At 46.4% G+C, this 27,259-nt stretch overlaps 1 protein-coding gene across 37 annotated transcripts in view; it reads right to left on the bottom strand.

Annotated features, from left to right (window-relative positions):
• Positions 1-9,044, bottom strand: part of TBC1D31 (TBC1 domain family member 31) — a 64,248-nt gene extending 55,204 nt beyond the window's left edge. For 5 of the 37 annotated variants that reach the window (XM_070075449.2, XM_070075452.2, XM_089335671.1 and 2 more), the window contains exons 1-2: positions 8,716-8,872; positions 7,261-7,407 (exon numbers count right to left, since the gene is read on the bottom strand). In XM_070075449.2, the coding sequence (XP_069931550.1) occupies positions 7,261-7,270 (10 nt within the window). In that variant the 5' untranslated portion in view covers positions 7,271-7,407; positions 8,716-8,872. Of the gene's footprint in view, positions 1-2,711; positions 2,828-3,775; positions 4,056-7,260; positions 7,408-8,458; positions 8,547-8,715 lie in introns of those variants that run through there. The other 32 variants (XM_070075446.2, XM_070075447.2, XM_070075448.2 and 29 more) reach the window with 21 other exon arrangements.
• Between the last annotated feature and the right edge of the window lie 18,215 nt (positions 9,045-27,259).

Raw genomic sequence — 27,259 nt, 5'->3', positions numbered from 1 at the left:
TATAAGATGGAACTACGAAGAGAGGGAGAGAACGGTGGGACCTGAGAAGAGCAATCACAGGTAAGCATAAAGATTTAACTGTTTTGGAATTTTTATTCTAGCATTCTTTCTAACACCAAAACCTGCAAACAGCTTAGAAGTTCAATAATAGGTAATACAATAAATAATTATGTACTGTAAACATCTACAGAGTGAAATGTTAGGTGTTGGTTTTAAATATATGATTTTTTAATAAGGTAAAAGGATACCATAACACAGTCTAGGAAGGATAACTGCATAAGCTGTTAGCAAAAAAAGAAGTACAGGGGCTGGCGCTGTGGGATAGTGCGTAAAGCTGCTGCCTGCAGTGCTGGCATCCCATATGGGTGCTGGTTCGAGTCCTGGCTGCTACACTTCCTATCCAGCTCTCTGCTACAGCCTGGGAAAGCAGTAGAAGATGGGCCAAGTCCTTGGGCCCCTACACCCATGTGGAAGACCTGGAAGGAGCTCCTGACTCCTGGCTCCGGATTGGCCCAGCCCTAGTCAGTATGGCCATTTGGGGAGTGAATCAGCATATGGAAGACCCCCTACCCCCCAACCCCCACTCTGATCTCTCTTTCTCTTTCTCTCTGCCTCTGCTTCTCTGTAACTCTGCCTTTCAAATAAATAAATCATAAAAAAAAAAAAAAAAAGTCAGGATTCTGCTGCTGGACCACCAAGGCCATCATTTGGACTCCTCTGCTTTCAAACCATGGGACCTTGGGCAAGTTATCTCTGTGCCTCAGTTTCTTCATCTGCAAAACAGGGATAATAACATGAATTACTGTGACTTTACACATGGGGACAGCATGATAGCACAATGGATTACGCCACTGCATGTGCCACCAGAATCCAGTCATTATCTGTGCTGGTTCAAGGCCCAGCTTTTCCACTTCCAATCCCTGCTAATGCACCTGGGAAAGGAGCAGAGGGTGACCCAAGTCTTTGGGCCTCTGCCACCCAAGTGCAAATGAAACTCCTGGCTCCTGGCTTTGGCACTGGTAGCCATTTGGGGAGTGAGCCAGTGGATGCAAAATTTCTCTCTCTGTAACTCTTTCAAAATAAGTAAATAAATCTTAAAAAAAAAAAAAAGAGTAAGAGGTTTAGTTTACATAACTCTGCATTGTCAATTTAAAAATATATAATTTGATAGGCCAACATCGTGGCACAGTGCATAAGCCACCACTTGCAATGCGAGCATCCCTTATGAGTAATGGTTCCAATTGTGACTGCTCCGCTTCTGATCCAGCTCCCTGCTCATGAACCTGGGAAAACAGCAGAGGATGGCTGGGTTACTTGGACCCCTGCTACTCACATGGGAGACCCAGATGGAGTCACAGGCTCTGGGCTTTGGCTTGGCCTACCCCTGGTCATTGTAGTCATATGGGGTGTGAACCAGCAGATGGAAGAGTTCTGTCTCTCTCTGTAACTGCCTTTCAAATAAGTCAAACAAATCTTTAATATATCTAACGGGGCACAAAACACACGGGATTTATACACACAAACACAAAAGCATTGTTATTATATCAGAATAGTAAGGAATTCAGTCTTCAAACAGAAGTCTGGCCTCTGTCCAGGCTCCTGGGGTTAACCTCCAAACCCTGGAATTACCAAGAGGAATGAGTAATTTTGTTATTCACGGTGGGTCTCTCAGATCAGAGGAGACTATAGTTTATGCTAAGACGACAAGAGGGGAGGGGCTGGCACTGTGGTACAGTGGGTTAACGCTCTGGCATGAAGTGCCGGCATCCCATATCCGCGGTGGTTCAACCTCTGGCTGCTCCACTTCCAATCCAGCTCTCCGCTGTGACCTGGGATAGCAGAAGATGGCCCAAGTCCCTGAGCCCCTGCACCCATGTGGGAGACCGGGAAGAAGCTCCTGGCTTCGGATCAGCTCAGCTCTGGCTGTTGCGGCCAGTTGGGGAGTAAACCATTGGATGGAAGACCTCTCTCTCTCTCTGCCTCTCCTCTCTCTGTGTAACTCTTACTTTCAAATAAATAAATAAATCTCAAAAAAAAAAAAAAAAAAAAAAAAGGAAGAAGAAGAAGAAGACAGGAAGGGGGCTAGCCATACCAGAACAATCAACCATGTGATTAAAAGGTTGGGGCTTTGGGTCATGCACTATCAGCCTCGGGAGGAGAGGAGCGCTGGAAATTGAGTTCAACTACGTGGAAAATAACGCAGTCAATCATGCCTGTGACACAGGGTCTCAGGAAACACTCTCGGGTCCAAAGCTTGGGTGACCTCCCTGGTTCAGCAATACGTGGTGCAGGCTGCCACACAATGATGCTGGGAGAGCCCCACCTCCTTGAGGACAATGAGCGCTCTCCTGCTGGAAGCCTCTCACATTCCACCTCAAGTGCCCCTTCCTCAGGCTGGTTCTATCTGCATACTTTCACTATATTAAAACTACAGGCCTAAGTATAGTCAATCCTTTCGCTATATTAAAACTATAATCCTAAGTGCTTTCCTGAGACCTCTGGGTTGCTCTAGGAAAATGTGAAACAGGAGGGTAGTGGAGCGACCCTGAATTGGTAGCCAGCCAGTGTGCAGCGAGGATGGTCCTACATGCCCCAGCCTGGGCTGGCTCAAGTACAGGCAGCCCTGCAGAACTCTACCCTAACCTGCAGAGACCGGAACATTCCTTGCAGTACTTGATCTGTTTCACAAGACAAACAGGGGGACTTCTTACCTGTATCAAAACATCTGATAGAATAATCAGCTAGTGCCACAAGGAATTCGGATTTCCTACGAAGATTAAAGGCCAGAGCTGTGCAAGCTTGTGCTGTTCGCTGAACAAGATTAAACCTATTAAGAGATCACTGCGTTAGTATCAGAAATTCTGCCAATAATGCTAACCTGTATGTTGCAGGACTCCTTAGAGATGAAGAAACCGAAAGGCAGGAAAAGGAGCTACCATTTTGCTAGGCCAAAGACAGCTACTGAAGGCTGTCAGGTGATGCATTAAGGGGTTTGGGCTTTATTTACACAAAAGGGAAACCCTCTGCAGATTTTAGCATAACAAAATCAAGTTCAGGCATGTCTTTTAGGAAGAGGATTCTGGCACCAATGCCAGGCTGGAGGGACAAGGAAGAAGAGAAGATCATTAAGACTGACTTAGTAGAGGTGGGGAGGTATTTGGCCTAACGATTAAGACTCCCTTGTCCCACGGCTGAGCGACTGAAACCCAGTTCCAGCTCCCCATCCCAGCTTCGGGCCTTGCAGACGCTGGGAGGTGGCAGGTGATGGATGACTCAAGTGGCCGAGTCCCTGCCACCTGCATGGGAGACAGAGATTGGGTTCGCAGCTCTTGTCTTCCAGCTTAGCTCAGCCCTAGCTGTTGGAGGCACTTGGGAAGTAAACTCTGCCTTGAACTCTCTCTGCCTCTTAGATAATTAATTAATTAATTAATATTTTAAAAAGAAAGCTAACAGAGGGGTTCAACCAATGACACGGGGACAAAATGGAAAGGACAGATACAAGGGATTCCAAAAGTGAAGCAGAGAGAGACTCGCTATGCACTAAACACAGAGTGAAGAGGGAGGAATCAGGAACTTCTCATGCGTAAAGATGAAGAATTTCTATAATGAAGAATGACTACTTTACAAGGCTGTCATGAATGTACACTGAGTGCCAATGCAGAGTTTAATTTAGAAAAAAATTAAGCTTTTGAGCTTAGGCAAGAGGGGAACAGGTTGGGGTGGAAAATAAGAAGTCTCATTTTAAACATGTTGAGGGGCCGGTGCCATGGCTCACTTGGTTAATCCTCTGCCTACGGCGCTGGCATCCCATATGGGCACTGGTCCTAGGCCCAGCTGCTCCTCTTCCAGTCCAGCTCTCTGCTGTGGCCCGGGAGTGCAGTGGAGGATGGCTCAAGTGCTTGGGCGCCTGCACCCGTATGGGAGACCACGAGGAAGCACCTGGCTCCTGGCTCTGGATCGGCGTAGCTTCGGCCATAGCGGCCATTTGGGGAGTGAACCAATGGAAGGAAGACCTTTCTCTCTGTCTCTCTCTCTCTCACTGTCTATAACTCTACCTGTCAAATAAATTAAAAAAATAAATAAATAAACATGTTGAGTGTAAGGGCTTTGTAAAACATCTACAGCCATGCTATCCAAAATAAATATAATGTCAGGGGTTGAAGCTGTGGCATAGAGGGTAAAGCCACCGCCTGCAGTGCTGGCATCCTTTATGGGCACTGGTTTGAGACCTGGCTGCTGCACTTCCTGTCCAGCTCTCTGCTATGGCCTGGGAAAGCAGTAGAAGATGGCTTAAGTCCTTGGGCCCCTGCACCCGTGTGGGAGACCTGGAGGAAGCTCCTGGCTCCTGGCTTCAGATTGGCACAGCTCCAGGGTTGCAGCCATTTGGGGAGTGATCCAGCAGATGGAAGATCTCTCTCTCACTCTGCCTTTGCCTCTCTGTAACTCTACCTTTCAAATAAATAAATTAACTTAAAAAAAAATACAATATGGGCCATATGTGTAATTTAACATTCTCTAGGAGCTACATTAGTAAGCAAAAAGAAACAGGTAAAATTGATCTCAGTTCTCTTTTATTAACTCAGCATGTATCCAAAATATTATCACTTCAACATTTAATCAAATTTTACATTTCTGTTCACACTAAGCCTTCAAAATCCAGGGTGTATTTTAATTCTGCACTTGCAACATATCTGTTTGGACTTAGCCACCGTTTAAGGACTCAAGAGCCACGTATAGCTAGTGGCTACTGAGGCCACATCTAGATTTCCAGGAGCAGCAGAAGTAGTAGTAGGAGGCAGAAAACGCCCGAGTCTGCAGCGTTTACATGGCGGCTGAAGCCTGGGCTCCGTGGTCATGAGATCAGCAAAGAGAATGACCCGGAATATGGAAGGAAGAGAATGAGGACAAGTATCTGAGTAGCACATTAAACTGGTGGCCACTGGAAGAGGAGCCAGCAAAACAGAGAGAAAAATTATCAGAGTGGAAGAGAAATAAGCAGAGTCGTACCCTGAAGCCAAAGGACAAAAGGGTAGAAGAGAAGTCAACACACGCAGTCCCTTGGTAAAGTGAGACCTGAGACTAGTGTGTTGGGCAGCTGGGAAGTGCTGAAGGAGCCTGGGATACCGGGCTTTAAAATCAAGTCTAATTTCATGTCTTGCCTCTACCACTTACTGCCATGAATGTTTATAGTTAGGGAGGCAGGATAAGCCAACCCAAATCTATCACTTTGGCATAAAGAGCATTTTAAACTGAAAGCAATTGAGAAGCGTATACAAGAAAAGCTCTCTGCCCTCTGCCTATTTGCCTGAAAGTCGGAATGAATTTGTCTGCGTTTCCAAAGGCATGCCCCCTCCCCTCCCTATCAGAAAGGACAATCCAAAGGCATGCCCCCTCCCCTCCCTATCAGAAAGGACAAAGTCACTACAGACGACTTTAGGCCCTTACTTCCCTGGGGATGGCACCAGAGATCTGCACAGAACAAACTTTACTGTCTAGCCTTCACCCACCGTTAGCTCCCCCCATCCTCGCCACCAGGAATCTGCTGTAAATTAAGACTGTCACACCTCTAAAACGCCCCTGCTCTTCTTTGCAAGTTGCTACCTAAGCTGGAGGTTAAGTCGCCTCTATGAGCTTCTCATTTCTGGATACTCTCGTGTGTTACGTTGTGATACAAGTCAACAACTTGTTAATTTGTCTTTTGTCACAGGGGTCCCAGCCAAGAATTTAGAAGGGGAGTAGGAAAATTATTTTCTTTCCCCTATAATAGATAGAAAAATGGGACAACAGATAAAATAAGAAAGACGCTCGTGGTCCAAAGTCTAGGAGAGGTACTGCACGATGGAAGAGCACCCCTTTTTATGAGTAAGGTAACAAAGAGGTGGGGGTTGAAGCTACCATGGGGGAGAAGGAAGGCAAGCTGGAGGCGACCTATTTTCTCAGAAGTTAGGATGCTGAGTAATTAGAATAAGAACAGGGTCCCACACAAGGAGACAAGGAAATTGGTAAAAGACAAGGAGAGTGGCAAAAGTAAGCTTTCACTTGCTTACCTCCTGATACTAAGAGGCACTGAGGGTGAAGTCCAGGGAATCAATCAATAATTTTTTCATTTTGGTAAATTAAATGCTGTTTGACACCCCATTTCTCATTAAACTATTACAGCATGATCCCATGGACTTTGATTTTAGTCAACGGATTGCGACCCCTTTCTACCATTATTTATCACGCAGTTTCTCACTGTGTGGTTTGCTGCTCTGAGGCTCTCCAGTACACTCAGAGGGAGCTCCTCCGGGCTGGCATCGGTCTCCTTGGACCCATCCCCAGCATCCTCTGAACAAGTCTTCCTCTGTGGCTATAAAATGCTACAGGCTTATTCTGCTTTTTCCTTATTCCCATTCTGAAAATGGCTATTTCTGCAAAGACCCTGACTCCTTTCAATAGAGAAGAGTACAGAAGAACTGGGCACTAGACGCATTCACTGCCACTGGCATGGTGTCGCTCCCAGGTCCTTTGAAAGGACAAGGACAGGGAGCACATGGACCTATAACTCACTCATTCTCATATCCATACCCCTACATACTTCTGTGTGAATATACAGCCCAAACCACGTGTGCACGCTGATATTTCCAATCCTAATCCAACACCATATCATTCATTCCTGGTTTTCCACTTCCATATTTGTAAGATCGTCTTCCAACAGTGGGAAGCATGGCTCTCAGTATTCCCAATATATTTACTTACTTGATCCCAGCCCCTGTATTAAACTAACTTTCCTTGATTACCCATATGTGTTCAGACCACAGCAGCTCTCTCACCCCACCTAGCCCCACTGCACACACACCAACCACCTAATTGCTTTTGGACTAAACTGCTCCACAAGAAAAAAGGAGAGGAAGAGCAAGAGTGAAGATCAAATCTTTAAAGTCGTAGATCTACTCTGATGTAACAAATAATGTACAAATGAAATCGTGTTCTTTCTAAATTGCCCAATGATATCAGAAATCCACTGATAAGTTAGCAGTAATGAAACTAAAGAATAAGCTATTGTTAAAAAATACGATTAAGATTAGCACTTTAGTTTCCTAAAAGAATCGAGCAGTATCTATCCTTTCCTATTTTCTGCCTTCAGCACTTACTTGTGTTTTGCAAGGTGTCTGCATTGCAGTCCAACTCAGTATTCCTGAGTGAATAATGAATAAAAGCCACTGGAGGGGTGAATTAATAACTTGTTAAACAAGGTAAATATCCAAAGTAGCTGCTCACCTGTTTCCATTCAAGTCAAAAACATAGATATTTCCTTGATGATCCCCAGTAATGAAGGAATCTCCTGAACCATCAAAAGCCACATTCAAAAATCGCAAAACTTTTGGATGGTACTCAGAAGTGTTGTGAATGATGTTCACTAGAATTCTGTTAAAAACAAACGAACAGTAAATTCCATGTCACGTGTGTTTGTCAGATTTGTTTATTTAAGGAGCAGAGTGACAGAGAAAGTGCCCTGTCTCTCGGGCTCGCTCTCGGCCCTGCATCCGATGCCTTCTCCAGAACACCAGACCTGAGCCAAGCACACCCAGCGGCCGATGAGGTCGGTGCCGCAGGACTGGTCCATGAACACTCCCAACACAACCCACCTGGCTTCACTGCCCGTGCTCTTTGCCTCTCTCCCAACACCACGGACTGACCCCAAAGCCATGTGTTAGTGGAAGAAACAAAGACATCGAACACGAACACGCTCCATTCATTTTTTTGAATCTTGCATATGTGTCCAGATATTTTCTAACGGTAGGAAATACTTACGGAGTTAAAGGATAACTTTCATGTCTAGAGCAAAGGGAGGAATGGTATTCCCATACACTCCAAATTTGGAAACGAAAAAACCAGAAGAACCCTGACTTTAAGCATATGGTGATATCATGTGGCACCCCAAATCCTGCTAACATACGTGGCACCCCAGAGGGCACTTCTGGGGAACTTTCAGGGGCCACATTTTGATAATTTTAGGGGGTCATTTCCGATATCACATTCAGCACCGTGCTAAGTCTTCTGGTTAGTCCAGAAGCAAAAGATTAAGGAAAAGAAATCACTAGGGTAAAAGCCTGGGAGCAATGCAGCAGAGACCATGAAATCCCAGGTCTTTCTAGAAGCAACAAGCTCGCGCTGAGCGCAGCCATTAAAACTCAAATAGCACCTCTTTGGAGCAAAGTGTGCCCCTGAGGCCGGGGGTGGGTGGGGGCAGGCTGAGCTAACCCCGCACACACTCAGAAGCGGCGCGGACTGCGCTCCAAGCTGCCCCTGCACTGCAGAGTAACTCCCTGCCCCCATCCTGCACGCCACTGGTAAACTCCAGGGCACCGGAAGTTTGTTTGGTGCCCGCAGGGCATCCGAGCACGCACTCCGTACCGGCGATCATTAAAGCCACACACCAGAAACGCAAATTCTCCCACGTGCACCTAGGGCGCACCTGCCTCCTGCTAGGCGCATCCCGGGCCAGGCTGCATCCCACGGACCCGGAAGGTCTCCGAGGATCACGCGTCCAGAGCTTCCTGAGGTCCCCCACCCCACCAGGGATGCCGGGCAGAGCCAGGGACCCGGCCGGAACGCGAACTTCTATCCACCCGCCGCAAACCCTCCCGACACTGCCCCTCAAAGCGCCGCTCCACAGACGCGGACCCGCCCCCGCCCGCCTCCCCAGCCCGCGCTCCACCGCCGCTGCCTTACCCGTCTCGAGTGGCCGGGGACGGCTTGCGATGCCATATCTTGCCGCTCTCCTTGTTGCCCAGGTCGGTGGTCTGCATGCCGAAGCCCACCCGCCCCCGCCGTGAACCTGTGGGTAACCGTCCTGGTGACTTCCCGGCAGGCGCAGCGCTCCCGACCCGGGAAATTTGAGCGGCGACCCGAGTCCCACCCTACCCCCCCGGACCGCACCAACCGCGTGAGGGGCGCCCATTCTATTTACAACCAATCGGAAGGCGGTAGCTCCCAAACTCCGCCCAGGAGTCCCCCTGCTCGGAACAATGGAATCGGCCAACGACCCTCCATTAGACTCCGCCCCTTTTAGAATCTACCCCGGGGCCCAAAGCCTTGTGGGGATCGTAGTTTTTTTGCATGTGAGGGGGCGTGGGCGTGAGGCCCCGGTTTGGGAATTCTGCACTCCGGGTTTTAGACTCCCGGCAGAGGCAACTGAAGTGACTTTCTCCTGTGGTCTCTGCAGTCCATTCTAACTTGCGTTTAGGAATTATAGGATTGTTTAGGGACAAGGAACAGAGAAGCAAGGAGCCCAATGCATTGGGTATTGAAGTTCCTGTCATAGAATTTTGAGGCTCGGGAGAACTTTTAGGTTAAATACAGTAATGCGGCGCAGGCGGGTTGATCGGGTCCAGGCTGACCCGCGTGTACAACGACGACTCTACAGACAGCCCAGGTGTCCAGCGGCCGGTCCCATCGAACTTTCTGTAAGTACCCTCTCCGATGTTCTCAGCCACACCGCCCAAGGGTGCGTTTCTCGGAACTTTCCCCATCGTTAGGGGACACCGACCTGCGGTACCTTCTTCTCGACCTTGTCACCGTCTCCAGACTTTGAATTCATAAGCTGGCGAGAGGCTCTGCGTGGTGGTGTCCAGCAGTCCCGGTCCAGCAAGCTGCGTGGACACCAGCGTTCTCTGTAGTCAACGTTCACGTAGGCTTCTCCGTGCAGGCGCTCGGCTTGAGCTTTAAGGATATACAGACTTGGGGGCCAGCCTTGGGGCGCAGTGGGTCAAGCCACCACTGATGACGGGCATCCCATAACTCATGCCAGCTTGAGTCTTGATCCTGCTTCCTGCTAATGTGTGTGGGAAACAGCGGATAAAGGCCCCAAGTACTTGTACCCCTGCTTGTACCAGGTGCCACCTACATGGGCGCCTGGATGAAGTTCCTGGCTCCTGGCTTCAGCTTGGCCCAACCCTGGCTGTTGCCAATATGTAGGGAGGGAACCAGCCGGTGGAAGATTCTCTCTCTCTCTCTCTGTCTCCCCGTTTCTCACACACATTCTCTCTGTCAGTTGCTCTGCCTTTCAAATAAATAAATAAAACCTTTATATGTGTATATATATATGAATTCATTTAATTCTCATAGTAAACTTACAAATTAAGTAGTACTGCTCTCTCATTTTTAGTGTTAGTGAGGTTGTATGTGAGTTTCATGAGGCTGCCTAAAAAAAATTATCACTAAGTTGATGGTATAAAACAACACAGACGGGGCTGGCGCTGTGGTGTAATGGGTAAAGCCACGGCCTCCAGTGCCGGCATTCCATATGGGCTCCAATTCGAGTCCCGGCTGCTCCACTTCCGATCCAGCTCTCTGCTATGGCCTGGGAAAGCAGTAGAAGATGGCCCAAGTCCTTGGGCCCCTGCACCCACATGGGAGACCTGGAGGAAGCTCCTGGCTCCTGGCTTCAGATCAGCACAGCTCTGGCCGCTGCAGTCAATTGGGGAGTGAACCAGCGGATGGAAGACCTCTCTCTCTCTGCCTCATCTCTCTCTGTGTAACTTTGACTTTCAGATAAAATAAACAAATCTTTAAAAAAAAACCACATACACACAGATTTCTTCTCTTAGGGTGCTGGAATCCAGGAATCCTAAATCAAGGCAAAATCCACAGCCCCTCCCAGAGGCTTCGGCTGAGATCCATTCCTTGCCTGTTCCGGTTGCTGGGGGTTGCCGCTCTCCTTGGCTGTCACCTCATCACTCCACCCTGTTTCCACCTTCACATGGCCCTCTCTTCTGGGAGATGTGTCCTGTGTTCTGTCCGACTCAAATCCTGTTCCACTTTTCTCTTACAAGGATACTTGTCATCAGGTGGAGTGTCCACAGGGGTAACCCAGGCTGATTTCCTCATCTCTGTACCCTCAACTTGATTACATCTGCGGACTCTTTTCCAAATGAGGTAAAAGTCACAGGTTCAGGGGATTAAGATGCGAATATTTAAATGTTAATCCTCTAGAACTTTGAGTTTTCATATTTTATATGACTCCTGTGTACATATGCATGTTAACAAAAATTTGTTAGACTTTTCTTTTGTTAACGTGTTTTCTGTTATAGGAGTGCTAGCTAGGGCCCTTTCTTTATTTTTTTAAAGATTTTTATTTATTTATTTTGAAAGCCAGAGCTCCCGAGAGAGAGGGAGCCCTTCCAACCACTGGTTCACCCCCTAGATGGCAACGATGGCCAGGACTGGACCAGCCCAGAGCCAGGAGCCAGGAGCCTCTTCTGGGTCTGCCATGTGGGTGACAGGGACCCAAACACTTGGGCGACCTTCTGCTCCTGACTCTGGGCTTCAGCCTGGCCCAGCGCCCACCATTGTGGCCATTTGGAGAATGAACTTGTGGATGCAAGATTCTCTCTCTCTCTCCCTCTCTCCCTCTCTCCTTCTCTCTCTCTCTCTCTCTCTCCCTCTCCCTCTCCCTCTCTTTCTCTCAGTCTCCCTTTCCCTCTCTCTGCTTCCCTCTTTCTCTGTAACTCTGCCTTTCGTTTCTCACATGGGTGCAGGCACCCAAGCTCTTGGGCCATCCTCTGCTGCTTTCCTAGGCATATTAGCAGGGAGTTGGATTGGAAGTGGGGGAGCTGAGACTTGAACCGGTGCCCATATGGGATGCTGGCGCTGCAGGCGACTGCTTAACTCACTCAATGACAACACTGCCCTCCCCCACCCAATTGCCTTTTATAGCTAAAGTAGATGGAATTGAGGGAAGACTTCAGGAGGTGTTGCTACACAAGCTCCGTCTGGAAGGTCGCCAGGGGTTGACAAGGCAGAGAAGCGAGTGGGGAGAGGGGGAAAAGCATTTGCAGAAAGCCAATGGGTTAGGGGTTGTGAAGTAGCATGGTACCTTCCAGAAACGACAGGAGCTTTTCACTTAAAATGCAGGATGAGCAAGGAGTTATTGTATATATAAAATACAGTTACTATTATTACCACGAGGGTGAATGGCAGGAGAAGAACACTATGGCATACACAAAATGAGAGGACGGGGAAGACTCAATCTGCCGTTCTAAGGCATTTGGATCTCATCCTTCAAGGCTCTAGGGAATCTGCTTGTTTCTAGATAAATCCTGACTTTAGTGGGAAGAGCACATGGAAGAGTTTGGGGCTTGAGGCAGAAAGAGCAGAGGAGCTGTTATTCTAGCTGAGACACAGTGACAAAGGGATGCCCAAGTTACTCAGTACGCAGGACTCCAAACAGGCTACAGCCAGCCGATGGGGTTTATTGACATATGGTGTAGGAAAGCTGACACTTGTGTTGCATCAGAAAGATGTGTCAGGCTGCTAGCTGATGCACACCAAGGCAATGTCTCCCATTTCCTGGCTGACTCAGCTCTCCGGGGAAGAAGGAGGCAGCAGCCACAACAGGTGAGCCGTGACGTGCTGCACCCCCTCCTCCCCCCTTCAGTGTGAGTCAGAGCAGAAAGCAAATATCAAAGTGATGTGTTCCAGGCTGCTAAAGTAAATATTCATGCCTAGGTGTCCTCATAAAACATACATGAAAGCAACCAAGGGCACTGTTTCATGTATAATCAAGAGGGTTTGGCACCTGCAGTTGAAACAGTACAGTCTCAGAGGAGAGGAGGCTCTTCACAGGCAGCAAGTTCATGCCCAAGTGTAATGAGGGATGTGCTGACGTGGATTAGGGCTTCTGAAGGGCCTCCTCCAGACTAAAGGCAGGAGGTGATCAGCAGTGAACCTCTGTGTTCCCTGCCAGAGGGAGTGAACGTGCTCTCTCACATCTCAAGCTAAGAAGCAAGGACAGCTGGAACCTCTTGGGACTTAGCCACAGCCACATGATACCCATTTTGTAGATGTGGCATTATTTTATAAAATTCCCCAATTGTTTTCAGTTGGGATTTTTTTTAAAAACCAAGCACAATTTCTAAATATGGTTTGAAAAAATTATCTTTTGGGGAGCCAGTGTTGTGGCATAGCAAGTTAAACCAGCACCTGAGATGCTGGCATCCCATACGGGTGCTGGTTCTGTCCTGGCTGCTCCACTTCTTCTTTTTTATTTTTTTTTTTTTCCTTTTACATCTGTCTTTAGGACTGATGAGTTCCCCATGGCCCTGGCACTCCATGTGTACAGATTGAATCTGCTGAACCATTCCAGGTCCTATCTGATGAATCCTTATTTGCATTCCAGTACCTCGGCAATTGGGACAGCACTCTACTGCTCCTTTCTTACCGCCTTGGCCTTCACATTTGTCACAAATCACATTCTTCTGTAGAGCTAGTTTCCTTGTTGCACCATTATATAAGTCTTCTAAGGTTACCGAGAGTTGATGAACCACATTTTTACCTCTCCGTTCTCTCTGCATCCTTTCTCCTCCTCCAAAAAACATATCGAAGATGTCCATGGGGGAGCCAAAACCACCGCCTGCTCTGCCCTCCTTAATTGCTTGTTCTCCTGGCTGCTCCACTTCTGATCCAGCTCCCTGCTAATGGCCTGGGAAAAGCCCAGAAGACGGTCCAAGTGCTTGGGCTCCTGCACCCAAGTGAGAGAACTGGATGAAGCTCCTGGATCCTGACTTCAGCCTGGCCCAGCCCAGCCCTGGCCATTGTGGCCATCTGGGGAGTGAACCAGCAGATGGAAGATATGTCTCCCTCCGTCTCTTCCTCTATTTCTGTAACTCTGATTTTCAAATAAATAAATAAATCTTTTTAAGAATTTACTTTTTTGAAAGGCAAAGAACAGAGAGAGAGAAAGAGAGAGACAGATCTTCTATCTGTTAGATAGGAAGTTAGAAATTCGCCTACGTGTGTGTGAGAAAGCCCTGAAGACCAGCACTTACTGGGGAAACTCCCGAAGCTCAGACCCTGATAATCTTCCAGGTGGTCCCAGCCCCTCCCCCAAGGAAAGCTCCCAGGAGAATTCTCTCTCCTCCAGACCAAATGGGTTACCTGACCCAATAACATGGAGCAGTGGAGCAATAAAACCTTCAGAGATGCCCTAAGGAAAGCCCCTCTGCTCTGCTCTGCTAGCAAATCTGGGGAGGAACTTGGTAATTTTCACCCAACAAACCCTTCAGCCAGGACTCCCCATCCTTTATCCTGGAGGAGAAGGTAAGGGGGGGGAGGTGAATAGACTCCCTTAACAACTGGGAGTCTCTGCTCTCTGCTGAGCCACCCGCCTGGCCTGCCCAGGTGTAGTCTCTCCATTCAACCATGTAACCTCGCTCTCCCCCAGTCCGAGTGATTGGGCACTCCATCTGTCCCTTTCATTCTGATGGATGCCCTGTGCCTAATAAAACCTTATTACTTAACTGTCTTACACCTGGATTCTTTCTTGCATGAAGACAAGAACCCCACGGCTTCCACGGCTCTTTTCTCCAGAGACAGATTGAATCAGCAGCTGGGCCTGGGCCAGACGGTAGCCAGGAGCCTGGAACTCATTCTTGGACTCCCAGGTGGGTGGCAGAGACCCACGTACTTGAGCCATCATCTGTTGCCTCTTTCTTGCACATTAGCAAGAAACTGGGTTGGAAATGGAGCTGAGACTAGAATCCAGGGACCCAGAAATGAGATGCAGGCATTCCCAGGAATGCCTGAACCACTGCACCAAATGCCTGCCTGGCAGCTGGGTTTTAAAAACTATAAGCAACCTTCATGCCAGAGCAGTTAGTTTCTCACTGTGCTATCGCAGGCAGTAGTATGAGCCAGCTGGTTGTGATTCTATACGGTTAAGCTTAAATCTTCAACAGTGGACACCGCGGGTCATGGAGAGCTCTCTGGGCAGAGGACTGTGGAGTCAGAGTGTTGATTCGGTTGGTGAGATGAAAGACCACGCCTTTACCATGCCCCTGTGTGACCTCATACCCCTACCTGGCCACACCTGTGTGCCCACCTGCCAATCAGGCTAATTAACCACTCCCCTTTGGAAGTGGATTAAAGGCCTGGGACATGGTGGGCTCAGCCCCCCTCCCTTTTTTTTTTTTTTTTGCCTTTTGCCTCTCACCATTATGGGCCTGTGCTCTCCTGTGCCTTTGGGGTGTGTGGTTTTTGGGTGGGCCACTCGCCCCATGCTTTCTGGCCTACATGCTCCTCCACGTGCTGGCTCCTGGTACTCTATGAACCCAGATTTCCTCTCTCCTATAGATAGGGCCCTCAATCTCCTATGCATTTCTCTTACTGGATAAAAAGCTTAAAACTTATCATGCTGCCTCATTCACTTGTGCCAGTATTCAGAATTCTCTGAATATTAGGCAAGAACCCATACAGGCTTATTAGTATTGGGAATTTATTAATAAGCACACAGTAATATAATTGGCACTCCATATTCTGATATCACATGGCGACTCTGGTGGGACTTTTAGGGAGTCAGCCTCCACTGACAAGAGGATGCTGGGAATGCTTCCCATGGGACTGAATGGTTTCCCTGCTTCACATTCCCTAAGCACACTTGTGGGCTCAGAGGATGGGCTATCAATCAAGCTTGCAGGAAGCATGTAAATCTTAGTAAAATGCCTCTAATTACTGTAGGAGAGGAAGAGAAACTGATTAGCTATGTGTTTATTGTCCAGGTGAGTATTCTAGCAGGTGTAGCATCCTTCCCCCAGTGCCTGCTCTGAGCAGTGTAGAGAGAGAGGCCACTTTCTCATGCATGGATGACCTGCAAGAAACCAGCACCCAACAGTCCGATTTTTGAGCCACATCTCAGCTGGCTCCTTAGCTCTCCCCTGCTCTATGTGGCCTTGATCTGCGGTAAAAACTATCTTTCTCAGGTATTTACATTGTGATGATTACATCGATGGCTCTGAAAACTACTACAAAAGGCGAGACAGGAGAAAGGTCGGGTAGGGCATGTGCAAAGGGGTTGTCCGTTTAAGCTATGGGCCTTGGAGAAGAATACTCTCTGCCAATGAAGTCAAGTGACCATTTGCTTCATTAATACTGCAGAGGATTCTATAAATGCAAGTAGGTGTAAACACGGGAAGGGTGGGGTATGGTGCTGGCATCTGTACCTTATGTGTTTTAGCCATTTTTCACTTTACTATGTTTTGTTCTTTGGTGTTGCTTGCTTCTTGTTTTTAAATTCTACAGAAGCCCCTGTTTAAATTTTGCATTAAATCGAAACCTCTAACTCCTGAGTAGCGTGAACACTAATTTCAAGTCTTCTGTTCTCCCTCTAAGTACATTTTGCTTGTTAGGTCTTGTGCTCTGAGTAATGATTTGGAAAATATAGGTGGGATACTTAAATGTAGGGGCCCCTGATGATATTATGTGGCAATTTCAAGCTGTCAAAGTGATGTCACTGCATGTAGAATAGGAAAGAGATGCGCACTGGTACACTACTACATGGTCTGTCCACTGTAGATTCATAAATAATCTCAGGAGCATAGTTAATAGTAAAGAGTAGTACAATATTTTAGCAATAGGTGTTAGCATTTAAAAATAATATTTATCTTCATGTAAGTTTATATAATCTAACTTAAAAACATCTGCTGTATAATAACTCTGGAAAATTATCTTTTTTAAAAAAATTTATTTATTTTGAAAGTTACAGTTAGAAAGAGAGAGAGAGAGAGGAAGAGACAGAGAGATTTTCCATGCATTGATTCACTCCCCAGATGGCTGAGCAAGGCTGCAGCCAGTAGATTCATCTGGGTCTCCCACGTGGGAGGCAGGGGCCCAAACACTTGGGTAATCTCCCACTGTTTTTCCCAGTCCTTCAGCAGGGAGCTCAAACTGGTGCCTATATGGAATTCTGGTGTCGCAGGCAGTGGCTTTACCTGCTATGCCGCAATGTCAGCCCTGACTCTGGAAATTTAGCTGTTGGCTCCCGTGAGCTGGCTCTAGTCTAGCACTGCACTGCTCACTCTCTTCAACTTGGACATTTCATAGTTTCAGTTGTTTATTGCTATGAAATAAACCACCTAAAATTCAGCTGGTTAAAACAACAATGATTTCCGATTCCTCATGATTTTGTTTCTTGATTGAGCTCAGCGGAAAAGTTTGGATGCACGTGCTATGGCCAAGAACAGCCGAGGTTGTGTTGAGCTGAAGCCCATCTGGGGATAGATCGTCCAAGGTGCCTTTACGTCCCCCAGCACCTTTCTCCAGTCACTGGCCCAGCCTGGGCTCCTTTCCATGGCCCGGGCTTCCGAGAAAGGAATGTTATAACAGGACATGCCCAAATGCCTGAGTGTCCATGGAGGCTCAGAGTGTGTCACCATGCCTGCTAAGGCTGCACTGGCTGAAGTCAGCATAGTGAAGACCAGAATCAATGTAGGAGGGAACAACACAAGTGCATGCATCCTGAGAGGTAAGCTTTGTTAGAGGCTACTCATGTAATGCTTGACCACAGAAGACAGCAGGAAATCCCAGGGGCAGATTTGGGGGGAATATACACAGAATAAGTCACCTGACAGCCAAGGATGCTTGTAATCATCCAATAATGTGCAAGACAGCACCTTCCAAGACAGGAAGGAACCAATCCAAAGTGTAACCAGTGCCCAGGTTGAGAAACCTTGCATGCAACTTAACACATGCACAATGTTAGCTATTTAGAATGTACACATTCTCTTCCCAACACATCTTCCCCCATTGCTTTGACAGCATGTTAGAAAATGTCTCTCAATGTTTTCTAATGCGTGTTCAGCCTACTTGGATAGGCTTCAAGCAAACATGACAGATGTAGCAGTTTAGGCTCAACTGCCGTGCCATTCAAGCAGATGCCTCCTTGCACACCACATCTGCAGCGACAGCAATAATGCTCCCTGATGGAAACAAGTTGCACATTCAACTTTCACTAAAACACCTCCAAGTGTTTTTACTCAGTCTTCTGGCTCTAAGGTGTTTTTGTGCCTCTCTTTGCTCTCTTCTCCAAGTAAACAGCACTTTTCTATTCCTCCTGATACTAAGGTGATATTTGTTCTCATTTTACAAAGAGGATCTTCATTCATTCACTCATTCAATATATGTTCACTGAGCTCTCACTGTGTCCAAGAGCTGTTCTGGGTGCTGGGGCTACAAGCAGTGAACAAAACAGAGTTGCATTTGCATAGATCTTGCTTTCCAGTTGGAGCTACAGATAATAAACAAATAACAAGTAAATCATATTGTATTAGGTAATTAAAAGTGAGGGAAAATTCAAGGGAGTAAAGGGATGAGAATGATGGCATGAATAGTTCTTTATATTAAAAAAAGATTTTATCTATTTATTTGAGAGGTAGACTTACAAACAGAGGGAGAGACAGAGAGAAAGGTCTTCCTTCCATTGGTTCACTCCCCAAATGGCCGCAACGGCTGGAGCTGTGCCAATCCGAACCCAGGAACCAGGTGCTTTTTCCCAGTCTCCCATGCAGGTGCAGGGGCCCAAGCACCTGGGCCATCTCTACTGCCTTCCCAGGCCATAGCAGAGAGCTGGATTGGAAGTGAAGTAGCTGGGATTAGAACCAGCACCCATATGGGATGCCTGCACTGCAGGTGGAGGATTAACCTACTGTTCCATTTTGCCAGCCCCATGAATAGTTCTTTGATTAACATGTTCGGGGAAGGCTGTGTTGAAGGGTTTTATCTGAAATAGTACGTAACAAGACCAACCATAAGTTTTCAGTGGAGTGCTGGCTACTATGTGTAGGGGTTTGTATCAGTTTTCTAATACAAGTTAACAAAGTAGCACAAATCTGTTGTGTTAGCCTGTGGCACAATAGGTTAATCTTCCGCCTTGCGGCGCTGGCACAGCAGGTTCTAGTCCCGGTCGGGGCGCTGGATTCTGTCCCGGTTGCCCCTCTTCCAGGCCAGCTCTCTGCTATGGCCCGGGAGTGCAGTGGAGGATGGCCCAAGTGCTTGGCCCCTGCACCCCATGGGAGACCAGGAGAAACACCTGGCTCCTGCCGCTGGATCAGCGCAGTGCACCGGCCGCAGCGCAGGGTGAACCAACAGAAGGAAGAGCTTTCTCTCTGTGTCTCTCTCTCTCCACTGTCCACCATCCACCACTCTGCCTGTACTCTGCCTGTCAAAAAGGAAAAAAAGAATATGGGGGGCCTGCACAGTGGCTTAGTGGGTAAAGCAACTGCCTACAGTGCCAGCATCCCCTATGGATGCAGGGCCAAGTCCCGGTTGCTCTACTTCCAATCCACTCTGTCTGTGGCCTGGGAAAGGGAAAAGCAGTAGAAGATGGCCCAAATGCCTGGAAGAAGCTCCTGGCTCTTGCCTTCGGATCAGCCCAGTTCTGGCCGTTGTGGCCATCCATTTGGGGAATGAACCAATGGATGGAAGACACTCTCTCGCTCTCTCTAAATCTAATGTACACTAAATGTAAATTTTCTTCCTGGAATGCAACTACTGTTTTCGGAGAAGAATTCTCTCTCTCTCTCTCTCTCTCTCTCTCTCTCAAATAAATACATCTTTAAAGAGAGAGAAAGAGTTACAGAGAGAGAGAGAGAGAGAGAGAGATCTTCCATCAACTGATTCATTCCCCAATTGGCTGAAATGGCCAGAGCTGCACTGATCCAAAGCCAGGAGCCAGGAGCTTCTTCCGGGTCTCCCACACAGGTGCAGGGGCCCAAGGATTTCATCCATCCTCAACTGCTTTCCCAGGCCATAGCAGAGAGCTGGATGGGAAGTGGAGCAGCCGGGACCCAAACTAGCGCCCATATGGGGTGCTGGCACTGCAGGCGGCGGCTTTCCCTGCTACACCACAGCGCCAGCCCCTCTCCTTTTCTTTAAAAATGTGCTTGTGATCACTATATTCCTAAAGTTGTACTTAAGAAATCCATGGAGCTTGTATTCCTTAAATGAAAGGTTTCTTTGGGAGAAAAAAATAAAATTAGGTTTTAAAATATGTGCTTGTGTTTTTATTTCCTCTTCTTTCTTACAAAGTGGCATGTTTTATGTACTATGTTGCACTTTGCCAGGTTTCCTGGAAACTACTCCATATGTATAACAGTTTCCTTATCTTTCGTTTGCAGCTGCATATCATTCCAATGTGTAAATGCACTGTAGTTTACATAACCAATCTCCTTTGTAGGAACACTTAGGTCTTTTCCAATATGATGCAATTTCAAATAATGCAACATGAAATCATCTTGTTTCTGATTTTTTTGTACAATATTTTATACTGTTACAGGTTTATCTTCAGGATAAATTCCTCAAATTGACATTATTGGGCTAAAATGTAAATATACATAGTTTCTATTGTTAAAAATTCCCTATTGTACTCAAACAGTATTTTTCACTTTATGTTTCTGTGTGGGAGCAAACTGTTGAAATCTTTACTTAATGTATGCTAAACTGATCTTCTGTATATAAAGAGAAACGAAAATGAATCTTGATGTGAATGGAAGGGGAGAGGGAGTGGGAAAGGGGAGGGTTGCGGGTGAGAGGGACATTATGGGGGGCAAGCCATTGTAATCCATAAGCTGTACTTTGGAAATTTATATTCATTAAATAAAAGTTTAAAAAAATTCCCTATTGTACTTTTTTATGAATTAGATGCTGAAAGTATCTAAATGTGATTTTAATTTGTGTTTTTCTTATTTTAAGAAAAATATCTTTTAATATGCTTTACAATAATTTAATCTTTTTGTGGATTTATGGATTTTGTCTATTTCTCTATTTGGCTTTTGGTCTTTCTCCTTCATTTTTTACAAGTTCTTTATATAATATGGATATTTGTGTACTGTGGATATTTCTTTATATAATATGGACATATCTGTGATATATCTTGAAAATATTTTCCCCTGCACCCCATGGGAGACCAGGAAAAGCACCTGGCTCCTGGCTCCTGCCATCCGATCAGCGCGATGCTCAGGCTGCAGCGTGCTGGCCGCGGCAGCCATTGGAGGGGGAACCAACGGCAAAAAGGAAGACCTTTCTCTCTGTCTCTCTCTCTCACTGTCCACTCTGCCTGTCAAAAAAAAAAAAAAAAAGAAAAAAAATAAAATATTTTCTCCTACTTTGTCATTTACCTTTTAACTCTACGATTTGGTGGCCATGCAAACATATTTTACTTAAATCTGTCTTTTACTTTATTACATTTGAATTTTGATGCCCTCCATTATAACTTTTCCACGAGCTGTATATCATTTTGGATAATCACGTAACCAACAGCAGGCTCTGTGGCTGGTGGTATTTGAGCCATGAAACAGGTGTCTGTCTGCATTTGTAGCTCTTAATTCCTCATGATTTTATTTATAACTGCAAGTAGCAGTGTCATTATATCTGTTAATGTAGTTGTGTCTGAGCATTCACATATTAAAATACATATGGTATAAACTAATTTCCTTTTATTCCTCTCTTACATGACAATGAAGACATCTCATGTATTTTCTTGCATTTGTAATCTATAGTCTATGGTTTTTATTTTGGGGCAGCAAATATTTGTCTTAAAAAAAAAGGGCGTTTGGTCAGCCAGGGTTGAGCAGGGCTCCTCTGGGGAGCCAAGCTTCAGGCTAAACACGCAGCAATCCTGTGCATCACCTTGGCTGTCCTAGGCAGAGATAGTATTCGGGCTGGAGTAGAGCCACAGGGAAAGTGGGAGGGATGAGCCACACGCGTAGCAACAGCTCACATCATACAGAGTCCTGGAGGTCATGCTAAGGACTTTCCATGGCATTTTCCATTGTACTCAGACTAGAATTCATGAACAAGGGAATGGCACACTCTGACTTAGGTTCTGGTATAACAGAGTATTGAGGGGCACAGTGGAGGCAGGGAGACCAACTGGGCATCTACTGCAGAGTCCAGGCTGGGCCATGAGGCAGCCTCATGGACATGTGTGGTGGTTGCACTGGGCTGTATTTTGAAGGTGGAGAGGCCAGGATCTACTCGTGAAATGTATATAGTGTTGAAGGACAAATCATAAAACCCAGTATTCCCCTGTGGGGGAGGGTAAGGTGCTAGGATAAATATTAATTCATCCAGTTAGCAAGTATTTATCAGGCACCTACGATGTACCAGTTTCAGGCATCGGGAATCTGAAGTCTGTTCTGTGGAGCTCACTCCTAGAGGTCACAGTCTGAGCCCCTCTTCCTGTTTCTGGTGGAAGCAATCAATACTTGTTGGAGTCTATGTAATAAAACTCAGTAACGTTGCAAGGCTCTAGCCAGAGGATGCTGGGATGCTATTCCTCCAGGAATCTAAAAGTTTTTTTTTTTTTTTTCTTTCAGAGAGGAAAAACGGGGAAAGGGAGAGGAGAGCTTTGACTTGAGTAGGAGGAAGGGCAGGCAGGGCTGGATTGAGACCTTAAGAGGCAGACTTTATATCCAAAAAGATGAAGGTGCCTACACCTGTTTGTAATTAAAAATCAGAAACAATGCTAAAGCTCAAAACACCCATGAAAGAAAGTCTATTTTGGGTTTTCTTTTGGGGAATTCTGAACACAGCCACAGAGTTGCTTTGCTGGTTTCCTAAACCAGTTCATGATTTGCCAGTGGATGGTGAGAAAGCTGGTCCTATGGGTTGTGGCTGGGCCCAGTGCCAGCAGTGGTCCCTTGAGGGACACAGAAACTTGACTGGGTGCTTGGCTGAAAAGGCGGGGGCACCTGGTCCTCTTCCACTCTATGTGGATTACTTTGCCCTTGGCTGGGGTCTAGCACCCTCACCTGTGAGCTAAGGGCCCTAAGCAAGAGTCTTGTGAATCTCCCCAAACTTCCCAATTGCTAACAAATGCTAATGACTGGGTTTTGGCCAAATTTAAGAGCTCAAGGGGATATGAATCTGGGGTCTGAGGAGCTTTCTAAAGTAAAAGGCGAGATGGCAGAAGGAAGCAAGTGGACAGATATAAGTTTTTCATTTTATTTATTTGAGAGAGAGACAAAGAACTCCTCCATCTGTTGGTTCACTCCTCAAATGCCCAGGATGGCTGAGCCAGGGAACACAATCCAGCTCTATGACATAGCTGGCAGGGACACAACTGCTTGAGCCATAATCTTCTGTCTCCCAGGGTCTGCTTTAGTGGGGAACTGGAATCAGAAGTCAGAGGTGGGTATTGAATCCAGGCACTCTGATAGGGGATGCAAGTGTCCCAGTGAGCAGCTTACCACTAGGCCAAGTGCCCAGCCCATATACAACTTTTATTGGGTCTGAAGTTTATAAAAATCAAGAGTGCCCTATTTAAGGAAAAGAATACTCAAGTTAGGTGTTGTGGTGCCTGAGGGTTAGTCACTGCTTGGGGTGCCTGGTTTGAGCCTTGGTTTCTCTGCTTCCCAGCCAGCTTCCTGCTAATGAGTCCTGGGAGGCAGTGGATGATGGCTCACGTGCCTGAGCTGCTGCCACCCACGTGGGACACCCAGATAGAGCTCCAAGTTTCTAGACTTCAGCCAGGCTCAGCCCTAGTTGTTGTAGGCATTTGGGGAGTGAACCAGTGAATGGGCTTTCTCTGTCTCTCTCTCTCTCTCTCTCTCTCTCTCTCTGCCTCTGTCTCTGTTTTTCTTTCAGGTAGATGAAAATAAATAAAATAAACATTTAAAAAGAGAAAAAAAGAATATAAAATTGTGAATGCAACATTTTGCTCAGTGCCTGGGAAAGATCCATGAACATGAGGGGGCTTGTAGCCTGAATTTGATCAGATTCACAATTGTACCACCTCAGAGTAACAGTCATTCAGTTGTTTGCAGCTTTATTGCTTTAAAATTCCACTCCTGGAAATGAATTCAACAGAATTATCAGAAGGCTAAGGGGTAGAAACAGAGAGATGCAAGCTCATCTCTTTATCCTATGAGGTCCATTCCAGATGACCCCTCCTCACTGCATTACCTCCACTCAGCCACACTGTTCTTTGTGTTTATGGCCTCTGTGCCAGGCACACTGCACCCCAGGGTCTTGCTGTTCCCACTACCTGCACTGGCTCCTCCTGAAGACATCACCTACCTGCTCTTTGCTGCCTTGAGGTCTTCACTTAAGGATCTCCTGAGGCTGGTGAGGCTGTTATGGTTTAAATATGGTCTGTCCCCATGTTGAATGGAGCCAATCAACTGTTAAAACTCAACAAATGTTACTTGTTAGGTGAAATAAGTTATTAGTATACCAAGCCAAATATGTATAAAGATGGTCATTGTAAAGCTATATATAGCTCTGAAAAGCAAATATCAGAAATAGGAGGATGGGGGCAGCCACTTAGCAGGTTAAGCTGCCACTTGGGATGCCCCCACCCCATATCACAGTGTCTGGGACTGAGTCCCACTTCTGCTTCAGATCCAGTTTCCTGCTAAGGTAAACCCTGGGAGGCAGCGGATGATGATGTATTTGGGTCCCTGAGACCCAGATGTATTTTCTGGTTCCTGGCTTCAAACTGCAGGCATTTAGCGAGTGAACCTTTCATGGCCGGCGCCGTGGCTCAATAGGCTAATCCTCCACCTTGCGGCGCCGGCACACCGGGTTCTAGTCCCGGTCGGGGCACCGGATTCTGTCCGTTACCCCTCTTCCAGGCCAGCTCTCTGCTGTGGCCCGGGAGTGCAGTAGAGGATGGCCCAAGTGCTTGGGCCCTGCACCCCACGGGAGACCAGGAGAAGCACCTGGCTCCTGGCTTCGGATCAGCGCGGTGCGCTGGCCGCAGCACGCTGGCCATGGCGGCCATTGGAGAGTGAACCAACGGCAAAGGAAGACCTTTCTCTCTGTCTCTCTCACTGTCCACTCTGCCTGTCCAAAAAAAAAAAAAAAAAAAAAAGTGACCTTTCACTCTCTCTCTCTCTCTCTTTTTAAAGGTTTATTTATTTATTTGAAAATTAGAGTTAAAAAGAAAGAGAAAGAGAGGCAGGGAGAGAAAGAGATCTTCCATTCGCTGGTTCACTCCCCAATTAGTTGCAACTGCCGAAGCTCTGCTGATCTGAAGCCAGGAGCCAGGAACTTCTTCCAGATCTCCCACATGGGTGCAGGGGCCCAAGGACTTGGGACATCTTCCACTGCTTTCCCAGGCCATAGCAGAGAGCTGGATTGGAAGTGGAGCAGCCAGGCCCCTCTCTGTCTCTTTCACTCTACTTTTCAAATGAATATTAATAAAAAAGCTCACAAACTTTATGCCACATTACTGGTAGAGTATCAGTAATTAAAATGATAAAGGTTTCACAGAAATAGAGAAAGCTTTTTTTTTTTTTTATGTAGTTAGGGGCTGGTGCTGTGGTACAGCATGTTAAGCCACCACCTGCAGTGCCAGCATCCCGTGTGGGTGCCGGTTCGAGTCCTGGCTGCTCCCCTTCCAATTTAGCTCCCTGCTAATGTGCCTGGGAAAGCAGCAGAAGATGGCCTAAGTCCTTGGGCCCTGCTACCCACATGGGAAACCCAGATGAAGCTCCTGGCTCCTGACTTTGGCCAGGTCCATCCCTGGCTTATATGGCCATTTGGGGAATGAACCAGCAGATGGGAGATCTCTCTCTTGCTGTCTCTCTTCTCTCTCTCTGTAACTCTGCATTTCAAATAAATAAATATATCTTAAAAATGTTAAATGAAAGACCTGATATTAATGTGTATGGAAAAACACTAGAAGATGGTAAACTTTTCATACTTGTCTCCTCTTTTCAATAAGCACTCTCCCTCCCCTAAATTCTCATTACTTGGTTCCATCTGAGGAAACTACCCACCCCTAATGTTTTTAACCACATGCTCAGCCCAATTTACATTTTGGTTAACAGCTGTTTCCTGGTCACGATGGAGACAGGCTTTATGTTTTTGCAATGACTCAGGGCCCTGGTTAACATTTTTTTCTTCAGATGTGACACCAACTTTAGTCTTTTTGGAGAGTTTGCCTGTGTCTTAATTCTATGAAGGTCTACACCAAGGATGACAATTTGGGTCCAAGATCAGCTAATAAGATTCCTGCATTTAAATACCACTTACATCATAACACTGGCTTGAACAATTTTCCTTTGATTCAGAAGGAACACATTTCAGATACTTACTGGTCCTCTTTTGGCATATCTTGAATGATTTTTGATTACAAATATAAACTGAGTTGATGAATATCAATAATTATTGCTTAGATTTGTTGTTCAGGTTATTATGACTTGCAGGATTGTTAGTTAAGAGAAGTTGGATATGAAAGGGATTATTTTCTTCCAGAAATGTCCTACATAAATGCTTTTGGACTAGCCAGCCTATTTATTTAACATTTCTTGTGTCCCGTGCACTAGCCTCTTGTGTGGCGGGTTAGTAGAATGGAACTAGAACCTGAGAGATACTTTGCAGGTTTTTGTTGTGCCTGAGCGAGTGTAAACAAAGGAGCACCACACATTCATAAAATCTGATGGTCCTTTATTGCCTGTGGTGGAGAGTGGGCTCATGCTCTAAAGAACTCTCGACCCTGAAGCCCAAAGCAACAGTGTTTATAAAGGCAAAAACCACACAATCAGGAGGGGAATACATGGTTGCTAGGATCAGGAGGAATACATTGTTACTGGGGTTAAGCTGACCTAAAACCTATGTGAAACTAGTATCAATTATAATCTTGACAATACAGTCACAATCTTAACAATTTTAATTATAATCTTGACATTAATCCAGGTATTGGTTTTAATCATATGTAGGACATAGACAAATAAAATTATCATTAACCCAGGTGCAGCCTATCCACTTCCAAGCTTGAGCGATCATGCTAGGGGGTTTCTATGCTCTGCCAAGTGTGATGTAGTGGACTGCTATTGTTCAACTGTTTTAGGTCACAGTTTCAGACCAGAGTCTCACGGTGTGTGGGTGGGCACCTTCCCAGAATGGAGTCTCAGGTTCTCCAAAATGGAGTCCCTAGTGTCAAGGTGTTACTTCATTTTATAAAGAACTTTCACATTTATCATGGAGGTAGAGTGGTTAGAGATGAGTGACGGAGTCAGGCGGAGCTGAATTTGGATCATAACTTTCCAGTTATGTGACACTGGCTAAGTTAGTTAACCTGTGTTTCAGTTTGCCTTTGGGGATGAGTATGAGGGTGAGGTGAGACGATACATGTGAGGTACAAACATAGGGCATGATAAACAACAGGCTCTCAATTAAAACAACCAACCAACCATAAAGTAGGTGACTTTGGGTGAGTCAGTAAAGAGGTGAGTGACTAACTCAGGTGACACACTCGGCAAAGGACAGCCAGGACAGGAAGGAAGCCAGGAAGATACCTGTACAGGGTGTAGAAGGCTGACTTTATTTGGTGTGTAGACACACGCACATGCACACACACACACACACACCAGGTATCACAGTAACAGATGAAAAATGCTTTGTGTGCTGTTTAGTAACTCTTGTGTCTCCTAGCACAGTGTGTCAAAATTTGAAAAATTTCTCAGACTCATGGCTAAAAACACAGGACTGGTTTTGC

The sequence above is a fragment of the Oryctolagus cuniculus genome, chromosome 6 (assembly GCF_051225735.1).
Source record: "Oryctolagus cuniculus isolate XC-2025 breed Fujian yellow rabbit chromosome 6, ASM5122573v1, whole genome shotgun sequence".
Taxonomy (NCBI): Eukaryota; Metazoa; Chordata; class Mammalia; order Lagomorpha; family Leporidae; genus Oryctolagus; species Oryctolagus cuniculus.
Note: the sequence above shows the minus strand (reverse complement) of the source record. Positions and strands in the feature narration are given on the sequence as shown.